The sequence below is a fragment of the Muntiacus reevesi genome, chromosome 4 (assembly GCF_963930625.1).
Source record: "Muntiacus reevesi chromosome 4, mMunRee1.1, whole genome shotgun sequence".
In the NCBI taxonomy this organism is placed as follows: Eukaryota; Metazoa; Chordata; class Mammalia; order Artiodactyla; family Cervidae; genus Muntiacus; species Muntiacus reevesi.
Window position 1 is genome coordinate 72,736,933 of NC_089252.1, and position 22,121 is coordinate 72,759,053.

At 46.8% G+C, this 22,121-nt stretch overlaps 1 protein-coding gene across 4 annotated transcripts in view; it reads left to right on the forward strand.

Moving 5' to 3' along the window:
- MYRIP (myosin VIIA and Rab interacting protein) overlaps positions 1–22,121 on the forward strand; it is a 217,899-nt gene that overhangs the window by 166,662 nt on the left and 29,116 nt on the right. For all 4 annotated transcript variants that reach the window (XM_065935249.1, XM_065935248.1, XM_065935251.1 and 1 more), the window contains one exon: positions 9,448–9,687. In XM_065935249.1, coding sequence (XP_065791321.1) covers positions 9,448–9,687 — 240 coding nt within the window. The remainder of the gene's footprint in view (positions 1–9,447; positions 9,688–22,121) is intronic.

A 22,121-nucleotide genomic window follows, 5' to 3' on the forward strand; every position in this document is an offset into this window, starting at 1 on the left:
GGAGCTGAGATCCCAGAGAAATTTATCCCACAGGTCCTTATGGAGAGAACATAGGATACAGCACCCTCCCCATAAATTGCTTCAAATCAACACGCACTTTGGAGGCTGCTTCTCACAATGTCACTCAGAGTGGGCCAGTACATCACTCTAAGGACAGCTCAGTCAGCTCAGGTCTATGAGGGCCCAAAATAACCTGACCTCTGCTGGTCTGAGCTGCTCCTGGATCGGGTTGTGGGATCTGTAAAGGAGTGGACGGCTGCCTCCCCCAAGCCCTGGTTCATGAATGCTCTACAGCTCTGAATTCAAAGAGAGGCACTCTGAGACGTCTTGCAAGACCATGCATTGTTGGTTGTGGAGTGACAACATCCCCCACACCTGTGAACAGTGAGCCACTTGTCAGCTCCTCCTACCTCTGAGGTGTGTTAAGAGAACACTCCCAAGCAAGCCCTTCAGTCTAATTCAAATTGTATCTGAATATCCTCCAATGCACAGACTAAAGGGTGAGAGTCCCCACTTCTCCACCCCAATTCTTCACCGCTGATTTTCATAGCTTGTTAGCACGGAACCTTCCTTTACATGAAAACTTAAAGAGCTGCTCTGAGACAAGGCTGCCAGTTCCTCATGCCTCTCACGCCCACCTCCACAGCAGCCTCCGCAAGTACAGATCGTAACTTGGAAACAGTTCAGAGCACATATGATCAAATACCCCCTGCAGAGAAGGAAAATCTTAGGAAATGACCTGTCAAGTGATTCCCCTTGTTAGAATTTCTGGGTGCCTCCATGACTAGCTGGTTGCAGAGAACAAGCCTAGAAAGCAATGAGATAGTGTATATAACAGTTTTTCTTTAACATTCTTGTGTCATAGGCCCTGATGAATTACTAAGTTTTCTCCCCAGTGGGGATAGAAATGTGCATGAACACAAGTGCTCAGAGCTTTACATTTTTGACCAGGACTCTGTTGGATATTAAGGAAATGACAGCCCACTCCAGTACTCTTGCCTGGAGAATCCCATGGACAGAGGAGCCTGCTGGGCTACAGTCCATGCGGTCGCAAAGAGTCGGACACGACTGAAGGGACTAAGGATGGACGGACCAAAAATGATGACTTTCGTTTCGCTGTGGTTAAATTGTGGCCCTACTTTGGGCAGATATTAAACAGCAGGGCTACCTGTCAGTTAAAGCCTTTACTTACTTGTGGCAGTAAAGGCGTGCTCACCCCATGAGGGAAATGTTGAGCTCTCTCTAGAGCAGGGACTGCTTCCCAGGTGGCTCAGTGGTAAAGAATCTGCCTGCCAATGCAGGAAACACGGGCTATCCCTGCGTCAGGAAGAGCCCCTGGAGGAGGGCACGGCAACCCACTCCAGTGTTCTCGCCTGCAGAATTCCATGGACAGAGGAGCCTGGAGGGCTGTAGTCTATGGGATCGCAAAGAGTCAGACGTGGTGAGTGACTAAGCAACAAGAGTACAGCAGGGACTGGAATCCAGCCCACTCACAGCAGGTACCAGGTCGTTAGCAATGAAAAGAAGGGGATCGGGAACAGCCCTCAGCCCCACTATCCCAGCCCCTGACCTGAAGTTCAGCACTGATTCTTTAGGAGCCTCTCTGTGCCCCTTCTAAGATTCTGGCCCTCATGCTGGCATTACTGTCCAGGTACTGAATCACTATCAAAATCCAAGGACCATGTGACTGAATCTACAGCCAGTTCCAATGCTGAGTCAGAGAGAGAAAAAAAAAAGATGAAGCTCACTGTTAATGCTTCTTCCTTCCTAAAAGATGCTTCCACAAAGTGACAGGCCAACTGCAGTCAGAATAAAATAACTGTGACTTAAATGCCTATTCCTCATGTAAATACTGACCTGAGAAGTCCAGGCTAATGGTTTTCTGTATATTTTGTACAGGTTGCCATAATTCCAGGAGCAAATGGTTGCTGTTTCACCAAATGGCGCAGTTAATTCTGCCAGACGGGAGATTCCAAAGGGAAACAGGCCGGGGGCACAGCCCACCCGTCAGAGGGACCTGGGCTCTGGAAGAGGGATCCGGGCCCCAGATTTAACTGAGGTTTCCTGTGCCTCAGACGGTAAAGAATCTGCCTGTAATGCAGGAGACCCAGGTTCAATCCCCACATCAGAAAAATCTCCTGGAGGAGGAAATGACGACCCACTCCAGTATTCTTGCCTGGAGAATCCCATGGACAGAGGAACCTGGTAGGCTATTCAATCCATGGGGTCACAAAGAGACAGAGAAGACTAGATGACTAACACTTTCACTTTTCTTGTTTATTTTTAAATCAATTTTATAATACGAAGGACTTAGAGACCAGCTTGGGAATCACACCAGGACAACCGACCTGTAACTATAAAAGATAAAATTGAGCCTTCCACCTGACATCCAGGTGCTGAGCTCCCATAACCCCCTTCATCAGACTGGTCCCCAAGGCCCGGGCCTCACACGTCCCTTCTGTGCGGCTCCATTGGCCCAACTCAGACCCTTGCACCGGGAGGAATGCTCCTCGAGGCGGGCAGATGTATTTCAGTATTAAGTCTGATAAAATTCCAGGTTCCAACTTCCCATTTCCACCCTGTTAAGCTGACCAAGAATTTGACATATATTTTTGTAGGTATGACTGTTCTTATCACACCAGTTATTTTTAAAAATGCCTTATTCACCAGAGTACACCATGTGAATAAATCTAGTTTGGGGTTAACATCAATACATCGGGAGAGGACAAACCTCCACCTTAAGGCACCAGAGACAGAGCTTTCCCAGACCCGCAGAAGAAACGGGACATAGGTGGAGTCAGCCAGCCCCAGGCTCTTTCTGCTTTTCTCTAATTCGGGATCACTATGTATGCCAAGGGATTTGCAAGTAGAAACATGGCCATTTGCTGTGTAAAGAGTCTCTAGGGTTGGTTAGCCTGTTGGGGCTTTTCTCTGTAGTTGACTGAAATAATATCTAAAAGCAAGCTGCCAAAATTCTGATTTTTAGGTCAGGTTCAGAATCTTTCATCACCGGGGCTGATGAGGGCCACCAGGACACCCAGGTATACTCAATGAAGGCTGACGTGTGACATCTGAGCGTAATCCTTTAGCGGGGCTCCTTTGAAGAAGATGGAGGAGACCCAGAGAGGGTCTCCCACCGCCCCACCTCAAGTGACCTGGCAGTTGAAAGGCAAGCTCTGGGAAAGTGATGCTAGGACTGGGGTTGCCCAGCCTGGAAGACATTGACTTTCCTCCCTTAAAATGTGCAGAGAATCTGGATGATGGTGGTGATGAGGCTGAGATGGAGAAAAACTGCTTTGAACTAAAGCAGGCAGGGTTCCAAGGTCTATAAAGACAGACCACTAGGCTGACTTGAAGGAAAGGGGGACTGAGAAAATCTGAGAGTACCCATCGCCAGAGTGCCGCTAGAAAAAGGATCTCCTCACTCCTTTAAAATTTCCCCTTATGAAACAAGAAGTTAAATCCTTTGCATCTTGGGTTCTTCCCCAGCTCTGTGGTTCTGCAATCTGATCTCCTTCCCAGAAGTGTGGTTTAGTGTGGAGCTTCTAGCTTTATCTTGGAAGAATGCAAAGAGCTTGGCCTTTAGGGTCAGGCCGTCTTCAGCTCAGCCACGCTCTAGCCACATGACCTTGGACAGCCTACTCAACGTTAGTGTCCTCAGGGATACAGAGGGAACGACAGGGCCTCTGGAATGAGATTCTGTGTGTGCAGCACCCGGAGCAGTGTTCACCCATACCGCATGGCCGTGCTCAGCCCAAGAACCCTCCAGTTCCTTCCTCCACCTCTCACGTACCCATCACCTCCATTTATGTCCACCTCTGTGTTTCTCTGGAGAAGGAAATGGCAACCCACTCCAGTACTCTTGCCTGGAGAATCCCGTGGACAGAGGAGCCTGGTGGGCTGCTGTCCATAGGGTCACACAGAGTCAGACACGACTGAAGTGACTTAGCATGCGTGCATGCATTGGAGAAGGAAATGGCAACCCACTCCAGTGTTCTTGCCTAGAGAATCCCAGGGAGAGAGGAGCCTGGTGGGCTGCCATCTACGGGGTCACACAGAGTCAGACACGACTGAAGCGCCTTGGCAGCAGCAGCAGCAGCAGCTGTATTTCTCAATCTTGAGAATTCATGATTTTCAGAGGGTATCTGATTTGAGAATGGCTGCATTAAAACTTAAATATTGTCAATGTAAGAGACCTGTTAGCACCTCCAGAAGCATAAATCAAACAAAGGAATAGCAACCCCCTGGCAGCACTCGATGGTCAGCTGGTTGCCCCAGTAATCCACAATGTGCTTTTTTTTAGCATATCAGTGAAACAAAAACCAAAATTTAAAGATTAGTATAAAGAACTTGCAGACCACAGAAAGTGGTCTTCTTGGTTAAGAAGATATGCTAGTTTATCTTAACGAGTATTCTGTCATCAGGTATTTAAAATTTTACCATACAATTGCACTCATGTCACATGCTAGCATGGTAATGCTCAAAATCTTTCAAGCTAGGCTTAGTATATGAACCAAGAACTTCTAGACGAACAAGCTGGGTTTGGAAGAGGCAGAGGAACCAGAGATCAAATTGCAAACCTTCATCGGGCAATAGAGAAAGCAAGGGAGTTCCAGAAAAACATCTACTTCTGCTTCATTGACTACACTTTTCTGTGTGGATCACAACAAACTGGAGAATTCTTAGAGATGAGAGTACCAGACCACCTTACCTGTCTCCTGAGAAACCTGTATGCAGGTCAAGAAGCAAGAGTTAGAAGCAGACATAGAACAACTGACTTGTTCAAAATTGGGAAAGGAGTACAACAAGGCTGTATATTGTCACTCTGCTTATTTAACTTGTACACAGAGAACATCATGGGAAATGCCAGGCTGGATGAATCATAAGCTGGAATCAAGATTTCCAGGAGAAATATCAATAATCTCAGATATGAAGATGATACCATCTAATGGCAGAAAGTGAAGGTGAACTAAAGAGCCTCTTGATGACGGTGAAAGAGAGTGAAAAGATGGCTTGACACTCAACATTCAAAACACTAAGATCATGGCATCTAGTCCCATCACTTCATGGCAAATAGATGGGGAAAAAATGGAAGCAGTGACAGATTGTATGTTCTTGGGCTCCAAAATCACTAGAGACAGTGACTGCAGCCATGAAATTAAAAGATGCTTTCTCCTTGGAAGAAAAGCTATGGCAAACCTAGATAGCATATTAAAAAGCAGAGACATCACTCTGCCAACAAAGTTCCATATAGTCAAAGCTATGGTTTTCCCAGTAGTCATGTACGAAAGTGAGAGTTGGACCATAAAGAGGGCTGAGCGCTGAAGAATTGATGCTTTTCAATTGTGGTGCTGAACAAGACTCTTGAGACTCCCTTGGACTGCAAGGAGATCAAACCAGTGATCAAATATTAAAGGAAATCAACCCCAAATATTTATTGGAAGGACTGATGCTGAAGCTGAAGCTCTTTGGACACTTAACGTGAAGAGCCAACTCACTGGAAAAGACCTTGATGCAGGGGAAGACAGATGGCAAAAGGAGAAGGGGGTTGCAGAAGATTAGATAACATCACCAACTCAATGGACATAAATTTGAGCCAACTCCGGGAGATAGTGGAGGACAGAGAAACCTGGCATGCATGAGGTCGAAAAGAGTCAGACATGACTTAGCAACTGAACAACAATAACATTATCCTTATTTAGCCAGAATCTCCACATTAGGTGGAGAAGGCAATGGCACCCCACTCCAGTACTCTTGCCTGGAAAATCCCATGGATGGAGGAGCCTGGTGGGCTGCAGTCCATGGGGTCGCGAAGAGTCGGACACAACTGAGAGACTTCACTTTTACTTTTCACTTTCATGCGTTGGAGAAGGAAAAGGCAACCCACTCCAGTGGTCTTGCCTGGAGAATCCCAGGGACAGGGGAGCCTGGTGGGCTGTCGTCTGTGGGGTCGCCCGGAGTCGGACACGACTGAAGTGACTTAGCAGCAGCAGCAGTAGCAGCCACATTAGGGAGTTCTTAGGTGGTTCAGTGGTAAAGAATCCACCTGGCAATGCAGGATTCTCGGGTTTGGTCACGGGTCGGGAAGATCCCCTGGAGAAGAGAATGGCTACCCACTCCAGTATTCTTGCCTGGAGAATCCCACGGACGGAGGAGCCTGGTGGGCTACAGAGCATGAGGTCACAAAGAGTCAGACACAATTGAGCATGCACTCCACACACTAAATATAAATGTGCAAAGAAAAGGTAACTTTTTGTTCTTCTGTAACTGCCTTAAATTTCCTCATCAGTCTCCCCACTCTGAAGAGCCAGGAATGTAAAACCAGCCAATCCAACAGACACTTAGCTGCTTGCAATTTAATCAACTTTCTGTTTAAAACTATATTTTTAAAGTAAATAGCCAGTCATCCAACCCCACCACTTTCTCCACCTTCACCGTCTTGGGTTGTAAGGGGCCTTCTGGTATCCTCTGAGAGCCGAGCAGTGTTCCTGGTCCCTGCAGGTCTCTCAGTGATGGGGCCCTGTTCATCAAGTCATTCTCTGCACGGCCCCCAGCCTGGGCATCCCGCCAGTGTCTAAGGCTCTGCCCTTGTGTGCTCAGTTAGAACCCTGGATCTCTGCCTCAGGCCTCACCTCGGCTCTCACTTTCATCCGCTTCCACCCTGTCGTGCAGCTCCTGAGCAGCTACCTCATTTCTGCTCTAGGGAGCTCCTGCATGCTCACCTTCCAGGAACACCCAAGGTCTTCCATGAGCCAGCTTCTGAGGGCCCTCGGTGCCACCCGGCAGCCTGGGGAGACGCAGGAGCCGGGAGATACTTGACAGGTAAAGCTCACTCCTTAGACGCCTGCTGTGTGGTGCTAGGTCGCTTCACTTGTGTCTGACTCTGCGAGCCCAGGGACTGAAGCCCGCCAGGTTCCTCTGTCCATGGGATTCTCCAGGCAAGAATACTGGAGTGGGTTGCCTTGCCCTCCTCCAGGGGATCTTCCCAACCCAGGGATCAAGCCCTCACCTCTTACGTCTCCTGCGTCGGCAGGTGGGTTCTTTACCACTGTTGCCGCCTGGCAGACGCTTACTCCTCTGCAGTCTGACCTGGGCCTGTTTGCCCCACCCCGAAGCTCCCCATGCTCTCCACCTCGGAGCCTTATTCCTCTAACTGTGCCGAGCAGCTTCATGCACCCTGGGTCTTAACCATCCTGCTGCTTCCTCATCAACAATGCCTATCCCATGTCAACATATTAAAATGCTCCTCATCTCTCAAGAACCTGCTCAGAGACCGTTCTTCCCCCCAAGTCCTAACACCATAGGATCCCTCCTTCTCAAGCGTGCTGGGGCCATCAGCCACCTCTCATGAGGTCCTCACCACTGATTCTTACTCAGGCCCAGAAAAAAACATCATCATCCAAGGGACCCTGTTTATCAGTCCAGTGATTTTTTTTTCCACTTCTATCATCTGTCTCCTTTTAATTGCCTTTATATAAACAGCTCCCTTAAGCATTTGTCCAATTATAAACTGAATCAAGCAAATTTGATACATGAACTTCATAAAGAATCTGCCACACTGTTTTAGCAGAACAGGATGGTCCATTCTTGTTTCAAAATGTTGTGTGATGAAGCTGTTCCTGTCGAATGAGGAACTGAATGAAAATACCATCTTTTCTCTTATCCTGATAGATACGTTGTTTACTCATTTTTTCTTTGTTTGCTCATCGATTCTTTGTTTACTTATTAATTCTTGGGTTTGAGAAAATTCACTTAGGACACTGTCATCTGAAGACTCTTAGTCTGAGATTTTACTTTAGACAACCAATTTCATCCATCATCGTTACAGTCTGTGGAGCTGCTCTCCAACTTCATCCTCTGAGTCATCTAATAATTGTGAAATGTTGTTCTCTCAGTTATTTTCCTTTGCCATTATGAAAAATTTTGAATTCCCAACTGTATACAGTGAGCTAAAAGCAGACTCAAAATGGTGATGATTTATTTCCATGTTGAATCATCCTTCTAAGTAATTCCATTTTTCTCTTTTGTTATTCTAGTCTCTTTTTTAGCATAATTGGAAGTATTTGATGAGTAATGATGAAAGATAATTCCCAGGATGATAAAACAGCAAAATATTTCCAAAGATAAGGAAAATGAGATCATAAAAATCTCTTCATGTGTCTTAGATTTATAAAAGGGTTCAATGAACCCAGATAATAACTGCAAGATGGAAGGAGTTTTATTTACAGAATTAATATATTTTCTCTTTGTTCTTTGGGAGTTCTTCAAGAAAGAATAAAAGTCATGAAAGACCAAGCGTTTTAAACAGACAGAACAACTCAGAGGAAATTCAAAAGCTAATATTGTGTGCAGTGGACCCTGATGGTACGCTGAGGGTTATCTTGTTAAAATTCCATACATATCTGTCCAACATGAGGTGAAGAATAGAGTGAGGCTTAACGATTTCCAGGTCTTCCTAGAGTTCCCCAGGCCCGGTTAGGGCTCTACTCACAGAGGAAGCTCTAGGAGATGGTAGGAGCCAGAGATGTAATTGTGTGACTATCAAGGGAAGGTGGCATAGTATTCCTTATGTATGCACAAGAACCTCACACCATCTCAAAATCTTTGTGATCTGCCTGGAATACTGTTCTTTCCTCTCTCCCTTTTAGCTGGGTAACTGCTGCACTTTGAATCCCAACTCAAACACCACTTCCACTTTCAGCTTTCCCTAACCCCCAGTCCTCCCATCTGGTGCCCCTTAGCAGGGCTGTCGGAGCCTCCCTCCCCACCCCTGCTTCTCTGCACTTAGCAGGGTTTTAGTGTCTCCTCCACTGGGAGCTGGTGGAGGTTTGCTCAGACTTGCATCCTCGGTACCAGCACAGTGTTGCCCTTAGTAGCCACTGGATAGGTATTCTGCAAATGAAAAGCACTGAATTCACTTTTCTGACTAAGATGCTCACCTGCCTAAAGTTTTTTTTTTTAATTGAAGGAGAATTGCTTTACAGTATTGCACTGGTTCTGTCTAAAGCTTTAACAAAGTATTAAGATTCATATGTTTGAGAAAGTAAGAATAAAAAGTAAGAGCCCATCCATAGGGAAAGCAGATCAAGGAAAAGCCTCATTTTCCTGGTTTAGTTTACCTTCATTTTCATTGACCTTTGGTGGTTTAGTCGCTAAATCTTGTCTGACTCTTGCAACCCCATGGACAGGAGCCCACAAGGCTCCTCTGCTCATGTGATTTTCCAGGCAAGAATACTGGAGTGGGTTGTCATTTCTTTTTCCAGGGGATCTTCCCAACTCAGGGACTGAACCCACGTTTCCTACGTCTCCTGCCTTGCAGGCAGATTCTTTATCCGCTGAGCCCTCAGGGAAGCCTGATGTAAAGGACTGACCTTTACCCGGAGATTATCGGGAACAGCATGGCTGTAGCAGAAGGGTCTTCAGCTCATGATTCTGACTTTCCTTCAGGTGTCAGGTGATTTATCAGAGACTGACATCAGCAGTGAGGCTCGGCACCCCCGGGCCGGCGCAGACACTGCAGAAGAGAAACGGAGGAACAGGCTGTACGAGCTAGCAATGAAAATGAGTGAGAAGGAGACTTCTTCTGGGGAGGATCAGGAATCCGAGCCCAAGACCGAGTCTGAGAACCAGAAGGAAAGTCTGTCCTCCGAAGACAACAGCCAGAGTGTCCAGGAAGAGCTGAAGAAGGTAAGGGCTGTGAAGTCACAGCAGACCGGCCCGTCTCTGCCTGGTCTCTTGCCTCTGGGGCGGGGCTCTGTATTTGTGCTGAGACCCCAAACAGCACTCTCTAAAATGCCCGTCCCTGTGCACTTGGGAGAGCCCAGGAAAACTTGACTTGATTAATGCAGAGTTATTCAATCAGGAAAACAGCCCTGCGTGTCCTTGGATATCTCCCAAGACCTCTCATATCCCATCTTTCATCAAGACAGCCCTCGCCTTTCGAGTCTGAAATGTAGTACCCACAGCCTCTCTTACTGGTAAGAGCTGTGTTATTTCGCACCACCCCTCCCCCTGAGGAATGTTTCCTGTGGATTGAGGGCATCTAGCCAGCCCTCTTTTAGCCAGTGATAAAACTTCGTCTCATAGTATAAAATCTTTGCACTGAAAGTTGTCTTCTAGGTCATTATCTCTGCAGTTTTCAGATCTGGGCTTGACTTAGTTAGAACCTTTCCCAAACAGACCTTATATGGAATCCCAGGGTTCTAATCAGATACAAACGCTGCTGCTCCGAGGGGTCCCCAAAACCCCAATCACTTGATCTTCAGTCCCACCGTCCTCTCTTCCTTCCAAGCCCAAGTAGGCCACTGAGTTCCAAGGGACGTGGTGTGAAAACCACAGAAAATAGACCCTACCTCTGGCAGAAGGAAATCCCAGCCTCTCTCCCACCATTCTGCCTGACATGCCTGGGTTCCCCCTACAGCTCCTCCCTAAGTACATCCACCCTAGATGTGACCCCTGCTGCCTCCGGTGGAAGGGGAGAAGCCAGCATTTGTCCAGCGTCTCCTCTGTGTCTGGTGCTCTGCGTGTGTTAGTTCATTTAGTGTAAAACCTTTGAGGCAGACACACCCCCATGCTGCAGAGGAAGTAACTGAGACTAGTCGTGGAGGTCCCCACTCGAGGCCCACAGCTAGTAAGTTTCAGAGGCTGCATCACAAACCTCTTGGCCTCAAGTCACAGGCTCCTTCCTCTATAGGCTGCTGCTTCTGAAACTCAGATTAGATCTTGTCTGGTAATATCTTGAATTCTTTGTACTTAGGATCCATTTTTTTCCCTATTCTGAGAGTAGGCTCTCTAAGCTAATGACTGCGGGTAACCCATATATATAGTCCATGAGCCCCCTTCATCTGCTCAGCAGCCAAGCTGGGGTGCTAAGCAAGGGGCTGACCAGCCCAGGAGGGACCACCATAGAGCAGTCTGCACCGTCTTTCATGGCTGAGCCCCTGAACCTTCCAACACCTCACACTCTGCCTTTCACTCATTCCCAGCCCATCCTCCATAACCATTGAATCCTCCCTCATAAACCAAGCAGGTCCTGCGCCTGGGGATGGAGTATCCCTCTTTCCCCTGGCATGTCTGTTGGTGAAGAGCAGATTCTGGCCTTCACAGGCAGCCCTTCCCTGGGATGCAGGCTCCAACCCCTTGCCTCCTCTACGGTTATGAGCTTTGATCCTCCCTGCTGCTTGATCCGATGCCCCATTACAGTCACATTTTGTCTGCTGGGGCTGAGAGCGAGATGGCAATTGAAGTATAGTGTGTTATTTCTTACGATGGCTCCACATCCTACTGACTCTGATGCCTGGTGGTCCCAACTCACGCTGTGCCAGTGGGGTGCCAGGCTGGGATGAGTCCGGCACATTCAACCCCCATTCACCTGCGAGCCTCACCTTCTGGAGGCACAGCCACCCATCTGTACTGGGCTTTCCTGGGCAGAATGTGAGCAGGAAATGGAGGAAAGTCCTGGGCACTTTGACCCTTCCTGCCTCCACCCTGCCCTGTGCCCTCACTGAGTAGGAAATTAGGGGCATCACTTTTATCCAAACTCTCAAATGTGCCAGTTTCCCAAAGTTAAAGTCTTTCCCACCATCAACCATGAATCAGTGTATATAAAAACACAGATAGCAAACCAAAAGAGAAAATTAATATATCTTTCTCCATCAAGAATGGGTTCCTCTGATTAAAGGAAAACAGAAATAGAGGTCCATCTATGGAAGGTTGTTTAGAATCAGAAGGGCATAGAGATAGGCTTCAGGTTAGACAGAATGTGAAACACAGCCATGCAGTTTGCAAACTCTGGACTTTGATTCTAAGTCCAGGCCTTTTCTTGTCTGCTCACTACACCTCCCTCCTAGCTGCCCCCTCTGGCCCCTCCAGTCCTTTTTCCACTCAGAGGCTGGAGCTGCCCCGTGGCCCTTGAACTTGCTCCCAGCATGTAAACAAGCCCATATGCACCTTGTTTTTATATCTATCCCTAGGACCCTGTCTGGGTCTTCATGGTTGATTGGGCAAATGCACATTGGCCTCATCTATACTATAACCAATGGGTATAACCATGCCCCCTTATAGAGTTGAGACAACTGAATTTTACAGCATAGGGGTAACACAAAGTCAGAGCCCAGCAAAGAGTAATAACCTCAGAGCCCCCTTAACAACCTCAAGGAAAAGGAACGTCACTGTTGTGAAGTAACACCCTTGTGCCAGCACTGAAGGAAGAGGTTAGTGCCTATTTCCCATCTGTGCATGCAGTGTCAAGCCAGAGTCCTAACCACATGCAGTGCTTTGTCATGCTCTGAGGAATGGGATGGGGAAAATACTGCACCGGAACCTCCCAGGTTCCCACCTTCAGGATCAGAGTAAACTTCCCTTGTAATAGGACCGCAACCATCTGTCCAGTGCACACATGCAGACACACACACACCTTGGTTGGGGAGTGGATCTGGGCTAAAGAGACTGTTCCACAAGCTGTTACTGCTTCTTACCTCTTTACCATGCTGCTGCACATTGGCCCAGGTCCACCTGCCCGGGGGTCCCTGACACAGCAGGCGCACCCCTTCCTGTGCAGAAGGCAGGCTGGGAGTGTCTAAACTCTAGACACTGGTCTAGAAGCACAGTCTAGGCAGTGCTCCCCTCCCCGAGAAGAGCGCTATCCAGTGACTGATAGGAAGAGTATAAATCCTCCAGCTCCTCTGCCTCTGCTGGGGCAATGACCCTGGGATGTATGCTGCCCACTGATGCCCCGACTTCCCCAGTAGATCTTGCTCTGGGCACCCACAGTGAGGACCAGTTCGAGCAGGCTGTCTCCCCTTCCCTGCCTCTCTTCTCCACTCCTCCACTGGTTCCTGGGACCACTTCTCAAATAAACTCCAAGCACTCGAAGCCACGCCTTGGGGTCTGCTTCTGGGGAAACCAGACTGAGACAGTAACCAAACCAGAGATCACATGGAGCCCCCAGATCACAAACACTCATGGCAGTGTTTGTGACTGAGCAGTGGGGAAACCTAAAAGCCTAGCGGACTGCTAGCAGCCTCTGCCTGACCCGGAGGATCCTTCACACAGACAGAGCCTCATCCAGACTTCACGTCCCTCCTGCCTCTACCACGGATTCTGCAATCTGGGGTCCATAGCAGAATAATGTGCATATTCCCATCAACACAAGGACATCAGCGGCAGGTCAGTGTCCTTAGTATGACAACTCATGCAGAAATTAGGGCTTCACAGTCTTGTCCAGCAGCAGAAGAACCATTTTAGAAATAGGCTTTTTCTGGATGGGAGTCAGCCCTTGGCTGTAGACAGAACTGGTGCCTATAGTTGACTCACTTTGGCTGGGTGTTCGGGGCCTGAGGATGAGTTAAGGATGATCACTGCCATCTGAGTTTTAACTACCCGAAGAACCAGCTTATAAAGCTTGAGCTAGTCCAGGAACCTGGACTCCTAGAAGGTCATGTTTTTAACTGAAGCCATCTTGGTTCGATTGAACCTTAGTGGTCAACCTTCCATATCTTGGGATCCTTCAAGCCCAGGAATGAGCATTTGCTTCTCCTCAACTACTAGGCAGGTGACCATGCCAATGGTTATGGGAGAAAGGGCTGGCTAAAGTGCTTCCTAGAGCCGTCTGCCTCTAGATATGTAGGTGCTGTGTTCCTAAGGGAAGCATGCAAAGAAGGGCCAGGAACTCCTGGCCAGAGTTTGGAGGCTACCTGCAGGGGTTGGATCTCCCACAAACCCCTAATCTCCCAGGCTTACAGCAGAGACCCCCAAGGTCCCTTCTGGCTCCAAAGTCTCATGGCTCTAGACATGTCATGAATTAAATACATTATTGTTTACTGAAATAAGTGTCATTTATGACACTATTTATACGACAGAAGATGTCCTGTGTGTCAAACTTTCGGAAAATGAGTGTTTGTTGAAGACCCAGATTAGTAAATTCTTGCATTATAGTCAAGTCAGTACATGCAATGCCTTAAAGGCATTATTTAAGTGTCTTTGTTTATTAATTATCACAGGTAGCTGAACCATTGTGTTTTATGTTCACAAGGGAGTCACAGACCAGCAGGTATCTCCCCTACCCACAGTTTCATGAAACAGTTCTCATCAAAGTACTGAGCAAAAAGTAATAAGTGCCTTTCTCTGCAAATAAGAGACAACTCTGTACATCTTCCCACAGCCACTCCTCATTAATTAGTATCAAGTCACATAGAAACACAGTCCTGGTCGATGGTCAAGCAGACAGATTGACTGTTGTCTGAGAAAGCCCAGAGCTGTAGGTCTCTGCAGTTTAACGTGTTGTGAAACACTTGTTGCTATCACAGTGTTAACATAAAGTCAAGTACTGTCCACACGTGTCTCACCCTTGTAAAACTGCTCACCATCCACATGAGGATTAGGTGTCTCTCACTCGCGGTAGCATTATTTGAGAAGCGTGTCTCCATCTTCAGTTGGTGCTAACGTGAATGTAAGGTTCAATCCTAATTTGTATCTTACAAGTTGTACTGATCTCAGTAGGCCTTATGCCTGTTGAGGAATCAACACCTCTTTTCTGAGATTCTATTAAACAACTGGCTGTAGGGAAAACAGAAGCTTTACCACTTAGAGCTACAGCTCTTATCCACAGTGCTTGAACAGGTGAGGTTTCGTCTCACCCTGTTGCCATTGGCAGCCCTCATCCCCACACTCCTGTCCTCCGTGTTTGTGGGAGGGGCCTTTGAGGTTGGGAAGAGAGCTCTCGGTTCTCTCCTGGATCACGAGGACTTCAGCAGAACATCTTCCTCTCTAGGCAAAAGATGAACTAAGCCCTCGAGAATTAATATTCTCATAATGCTAGTAGATAAAAGGGCAGTCTACATAAGCAGACAATTCACCAAAAACAACAAAAAAGAAGAGGGTAAATGACCAATAAGCATATGAAAAAAGATTCAACTTTCATTGTATCTCAACTGTATTCAGTGCAACACCCAGCCCAGAACTTGGCATATGGTTTGTACATTCATTCATTTCTTCCATTCAGCAGAAGCACCCTGAGGCAATGGGAAGACAGCCATGAACAGGGCAAAGTGTAGCATTTGTTCAGACCAGCAATAAAAATGCAAACTGAAATAATGAAATGCCACTTGCCTAACAAACTGATGGTTAAAAAGGATGATAATTTATGTTGGTAAGAGTTCAGAGGACCAGGCAGGCTAACACACACAAAGTAGCACATATTAGCTCATGGGTGACTTGGTAACTCAAAGCGATCAAAGCGTGCATACCCTTTGATCCAGCAAATATACTTTCCATCATTTATCCTAAGGAACAACTAGGCAAGCAGCCAAGGTATATCACAATGCAGTCCATCACGTGTTATACTTTTATATTAGGAAAACTTTGAAACAACCTAAGTGTCCAACAATAAGGGAGTTTTGGGAAAATGGAGGGGATGAGGTCCAGAAAACAGGTGGGGTATCAACATTGGAACAGCAAAGACAAAATGGTCCAGATACAAGTAAGTGGATAAATATGATGTTTAGGAAGATGAACAAAATTTGTTTTATGTTCTAAGCCTCCCCAAACCCCTTGCCCCACTTATTGAAGCAAACTTGACCGTGCACAGTAAAGCCAACCCACCGACACTGGGCTGTGAAGGGAAGTTAATGTTTATTGCAGGGCGCTAAGCAAGAGTAGGGATGGCTAATGCTCAAAAGGCAGGAACTCCCCGATGACTTTCAGGGAAAGGTTTTTAAAGACAGGATGAGGGAGAGGGTTGCAGGGTGCATGATCGGCTTGTGTACATTCTTCTGATTGGTTGGTGGTGAGGTAATCGGGAATCAACACCATTGACCCTCTGATTCCATCCTGTCTGGGGCCTTCATGATGGTGGTCAGCATGCAGTAAACATGGTCCTCCTGACGGGGGTTTCAGTGTCTGCAAAACAGCTCAAAGGACATGGTTCAGAATATTATCTATAGCCCTTGAGAGGAACTAAAGGTCTTTGACTTTGTTTAATGGCTAAACTGTTATTTTGTCTTACTTGACTGTTTTCCTTTGTTTCTGCATTGTCTCACTTCTAAATGTATAAAATTTACTCTTAGAACTCAGGTTTGGCTTAGGAAGGTTAAGTCTTTCTATAAATAAGAGGCAGGCAGAGGACATGGGAGAGTCTGTCCTGGGAATTCCCCGTAGGGTCCTGCTTGGTTACATCTCTAGCCCCCTGAACTAGAAGGCAAGTTTGCCTTCTGAAAGTGAGGGGATGGTGAAATTGGGTTGTCAGGATTGTGGAGAGGGTTTGAAATAGCTATTGCATAGAATGGGAGAAAAATGTGTGGAGAAATATAAAGGACCACCAGGGTAAAATCAGAGATCACAAACATTTACCGGAGTTACAAAGAACCTGTAAAAGAAGACAGCAACTCTGCACTCTAAATATAAAACAGATAAACAGTCCAGACCTACAGTATAGCTCAAGGAACTATAGTCAATATCTTGTAATAGCCTATAATGAACCCGAGAAAAGATAGACAGATATGTTTAACTGAAGCACTGTGCCATATACCTGAAACTCATACAACATTGTAAATCAACTTCAATTTTAAAAAATAGACTATAGTAAATTTGATGCAAATGAATGCAAAATAAAAATTCATCCTGTTCAAAGAAAAGATCTAATAGGAGCAGGTCTATTCACGAGTCCAGATCATTCAGCACACTACACAGTACAGTTCAAGGGGTTCTGGGGTTTACATGAGAACTCCCCATCTCATAACTAAGATGTACAGATATGAATCTCAAACCAGATTGGAGGGGTGGGGAGATAAAACAGAAATTCCCTGCTGTCTCAGTGGTAAAGAATCCGCCTGCCAATGCAGGAGACATGGGTTTGATCCCTGTGTCGGGAAGATCCTCTGGAGAAGGAAATGGCAACCCACTCCAGTATTCTTGCTTGGAAATTCTCCTGGACAGAGGAGCCTGGAGGGCAACAGCCTGTGGGGTCACAAAAGAATTGGACACGATTTAGCAACTAAACAACAATTCATCCATAATAGGAAAAAAAAAATGTGAAGTTAAAACTTAATAAGAAAACTGCAAATCTCTAAGAAAACTACCAGTTTGCTGGTAGGAAAGACAATGCAAAGAAGAATTCTTCCAAAATGAGGATAGACATTTAGTGTAATTCAAATAAAAATCTGAACCAGAAGTTTTTTAACTTTTCAAAAGGATTCAAAAAATCATCTGATAAATTTAAAGAATAACTTAGAAATTTTTAGAAAAAGAAAAGAAAGAGGAACGATTAAGATAATACATTTTGTTTTAAAGGCAGAGTAATTAAACTTATGAGTTATTAGTAAAGGATGCAATGAAATAGTCCAGAAGTATAGTCTAAAATCTTAACTCTTGATTTATCTCATACTTACCACTCACCCACCTCTTACCCCTGGTCAGGCAGAGATCAATTTTTAATGTGTTAAGACATATGTGCACTTGTTCTTTGGGAGGAAGTGATGTGGCAAGAGAGGAAGGTCCTTAGTGTTCACCCAAGAGAAGGAATTCAATGGTCATCCCTGGTTGGCAGGCCCAGCATTATGTATAGGAGACACTAACGGAAAAGATGCCAACTTCCTGGGAGAAGTGGTAGCACAAGTTCTAGAGTTTGAATCCCTTATTCACTTACCATTTGTTCAACAAATAATTGTTGAACTATTCTAAGAGCTATAATACAGTAGGGACTGGCGAGGAAAGGTCCCTGCTCTGGTGGAATTTACCTGCTGTTGAGGGGTGACAGCTGATAAGAATGTAAACACACACAGCGGAAGATGTGCGCAGTGACCAGTGCCAAAGAGAAAGTTCAGCAGGACAGTCACGGACGGAGCTGGGAGGAGGACGTGTCCTGGATGGCCCTGACTTATCTGACTGCCTGTGCTTTCCACTGAAACCCAAAGGACAAGAAGAGAAATGTCAGGCAAAGATCGAAAGGAGAGGCTTTTCGGGCAAATACAAGCAAGGCCTTAAGGTGGAAATAACCTTGATAAGTTCAAGGAACCGCCTAAAGATGTAGAGTGGCTGGGGCAACATAGCCAAAGAGAGAGATGAGGAGACGGTAGGGGCCAGAGCAAGCCAGCCACGTGGGCCGTGCAGAGAACACCGGCTTCTGTTCTGTGTGAGACAGGAAGAACCTGGAAAGATTTCAGCAGGAGGATCCTATATTTATGAAGATTGCCTCAGTTGCCAGGTGCCACCTCCTTTCCAAGTGAACGTGGAAGGTGGTTTCCTGTGTCACCGGGCTAGTTCAGAGCCAAGCACGTGCCCTGGCAGAACCCTGTTTACCGAAAGCCATGGGGAAGTGCTTCCAGTGAGTATCAGGAACTGATTTTCTGAAGAACAGTCAGTGTGCAAAAAGCAAAAGAGATGGACGACCATGAATACCTCCTCTGCCAGGACAGGGAGTCCTGCTTGCTGAAGACTTGCCCGGGCAGGTTTGGTCAAAGGCAGTGGCCCCAGCGTTCCCTTCCTCTCTCATTGTCACCAGGTCCTGGAGCAGCCATGCTCAGGTGCCTACATTAGACTACGGGGAATCCACCCAGGAAGAGAGAGAAAATGACCTCAGAGAGACATACAGACCAGTGGGTTTAACTCTGTAACTAAACTAAATGTGCAAATAGCAGACTCTTAAAAACTCATTTCAATCATCACCATCAAAAATAATCTTATTTTTTTCACATATAACTTTGACCATCAAAATCTAGATGATTTCAGAACCCAAACATCCCCAGAGGTCCATTCTCTAATCTCTGTTACATTTCTTGTCTCAGTTTATTACACATGCTAATTTATTAGGTCCGTGCTCCAATTTCTTTCCACAATTCTGTGCCACCTTCTTTCATCAAGTCATTCTCTGGGGATGTGAGTCTGTTCATGGAGAATGTATTTTGACGGGTGGTAGAGGCATCGCCGGAGCGCCTTATGTTTCATGAGAACTGAAACATATTTGCACTGAATTTTTCTAACAGATTTCTGTCATCTATTTAGGATGACATATGGAGTTTCTTTTCTTACCTTTGAGAAAGAAAAAAAATACATGAAATCAGGGCATTTGGACAAATTTCCTTGCTTGCTCTGGTGATTTGAAAGAAGCATTTCATAGAGCCAAGGCGGCACCTGTGATGTGGGACAGAAAAGTAGTGAGCAGGCTGGGAAGTCTGGATCACATTTGGAGCGGGTTTCCTCAGAGAACACATTCTCGTTCACTCTGGTTGCCCTGGTGGCTGCACCTCAGGTAGGCTCAGTAAGGCTCAGAACAGGAGCTGGTCCCTCGGGAGCTCTCAGGTTTTGTTGTGTGACTTGCTCACACACTAGCCCGATGGCGCTAGTGGTAAAGAACCTGTCTGCCAATGCAGGAGACGTAAGAGACTCAGGTTCGATCCCTGGGTCAGGAAGATCCCCTGGAGGAGGGCATGGCAACCCACTCCAGTATTCTTGCCTGGAGAATCCCATGGACAGAGGAGCCTGGCGGGCTACAATGGGGTCACAAAGAGTCAGACACAACGGAAGCAACTCGGCACACAGCCTATACAAATCGACAAGCTCATTCTGACTGGTGGCACTTGGTGGAGGCTGCAGGCCCTTCTCTCTGTTGTTCATGGATTTAATTATTCAGTTAGATTCTGTTCTTCCATCACTTTCTGCAGTCTGTTACATCCCGGGAATTATGCTGGTGGAGGAGGTGGTGTGGCTGGTGGGAAGGAGCGTGGGCTTCAGAGACCAGAGTCTCTGGGCTCCAGTCCCAGCCGTGCATCTTCTTCCCCGAACCACGGTTTCTTCATCTCTCAAGATGGGATGAAAACAGCCTCCACGTCAGGTTGTTGTGAGGGTTACATGAAGCCTTAATCTAGGGTCAAACCCAGCACAGAGGGGACGTACATTAACGCTGAGCTGGCATCCATCCTTCCTTCCCGCTTCCCCTCAAAGGGCTTTCTCAGGAGCAAGATATCCCAGGAGAGAAGCTGAGGTCCTGTATGCATTTTACACAACTTGAACACTGAAGACTCTTCTCCTCTGCCTGTAATTCCTTCGTGGGAGCCCACATGTCTTTAGAAGGTTCTGTTAAAATTTTTTCTGTTACTTGGGATGTCCACAGTGCCCTGCTCGCCCCTTAAAGAACATCCATTTGTCACAGGGCTGAAAGGAAAACTGGAGAGCCCCGCATGTGTACCATGTTCTTGTTTTTACTAAAGCCAACTACGAAGATTGTTCCCCTACCCCCAAAACCTGCACAGAAAACTTGACATCAGAATTACTGGATTCAGGGACTTCCCTGGTGGTCCAGTGGTTAAGACTCTACGCTTCCAATGTAGGGCCTGTGGGTTTGATCCCTGGCCAGGGAACTAGGATCCCACATGCCCTACAGGCAGGGAGAAAAATAGCTAGATTCAAAATATAGACTGTATCAGTGGTTTGGGGGTTATTCCAGTTTGACATTTGGTAATCACTCTGTCTCCTGGGCTGTGAGAAAGGAGCTTTGAAATCTTATGTTTTTTCCTTATTTCAAAAATCTAATGAGATTTTCTCTCTCTCAATGTTTAAGTCTCCTTGAATGGCAGGAGATTCTTCCAGAGCCCTCAGCTGGAAAGCACAGCAGCAGCTTGCCCTCTCGCTCTTCGCTCCACGGTCACAGCATTCTTCCTGTTCTCCTGCCAGAACGGTGTACCTTCCATCCATTTGTTCCCACTGCAGCTGCCCCACCTCAGCCCTTGTGACCTGGGAGTCAAGCTGCAGCAACCGTGTCCTACACTCACCTCTGCCTCTGATACTCCCAGGCCCTAAATCTGTCCTTCCTTTAGCAGTCAGAATTACCTTCCTAAAGCCTCAGCCTCTCAAGCCGGCATGTTAAGAACCTAGGCTTTGAAATGGGGCAGACCTGCGTGTGGTTCTTGACTCCTTCAGGGCAAGCCATGTCACCTCTCTAAGCTCAGTTCCTCATCTGTAAGATTAAGTAGTCATAGTTCCTACATCATAGGGAGGTTCCCAGATTAAACGAGGCTCTGAGAGCCTGGCACACAGTAAACACTCAGTAAATGACAGCTTTTCGTTCTTCAGTTCTGATGCAAAGAGCTGACTCACAGGAAAAGGCCCTGATGCTGGGAAAGATAGAAGGCAGGAGGAGAAGGGGATGACAGAGGACAAGATGGCTGGATGGCATCACCAACTCAATGGATGAGTTTGAGTAAACTCCAGGAGATGGTGAAGGACAGGGAAGCCTGGTGTGCTGCAGTCTATGGGGTCGCAAAGAGTCAGACACGACTGAGCGACTAAACAACAAAAAATGACAGCTCTGGATAACAGCAGTGAAAACCTGCAATGGCGCCGAATCACCAGCTGTTCAAGATGCAAATGCAAACCCCTGAGCGTGGCCTTCAGAGCACTGTGGGACCCAGGCTGCCCTCTCTTTTCCCACCTGTCATCCTCTGCACAGCCTGGAGCACAGTACCATTCCCTGTGCACGTCACGCCGACTCATCTCCAAGGCCTGTGTCTACTCCCTTCAGCCAGAAGTATCCTTCTCATCTTTCTTGTGCTTCCAGACAGACTCCAAAGTCACATGTTAACGGAACCTGCTTGTCCCTCTCCAGGTCTCAGCCTATGGCTCCCAGGGTAGAATGGGACTTTCCTGCTATCTGCTGGGTGTCTTCCTACCCTTCTCCTGTCTCTGCCCTCTGAGGACAGGGACCATGCTTACTCACTGCATCCCCTGCGGGGCCCAGGGCAGTGCCTGGTAGAGAGCAGATGCCTCCTGAAGGCCCTAATTAAATTAGTGATGATAGGAAACGGCAGATGACATTTGCGTGTCTGGCTTGTTCAGTTGCCCAGCTAGGCGATGACATACCTGGCTTTTCTTGCCTGTCAGCATGTGTGGTTCAGTGTGCTGACTACCAGGAAACAGAGGGTCCTGTGTGTGTGTGTGTGTGTGTGTGTGTGCGCGTGTGAGAGAGTGTGTCAGTGTCAGGTTGCCTACTGTTGTTTCTTAGGACAGACTGTTCTGTGTTCTGATATTATGTCTTTCACTTTTGGGTGTTAAGGTATCTCTTCTTTATGAAATGATGATGAGGGCAGACAATAGCACAGCATGGCAGCTTTTTAAAGAAATATTCTTACTAA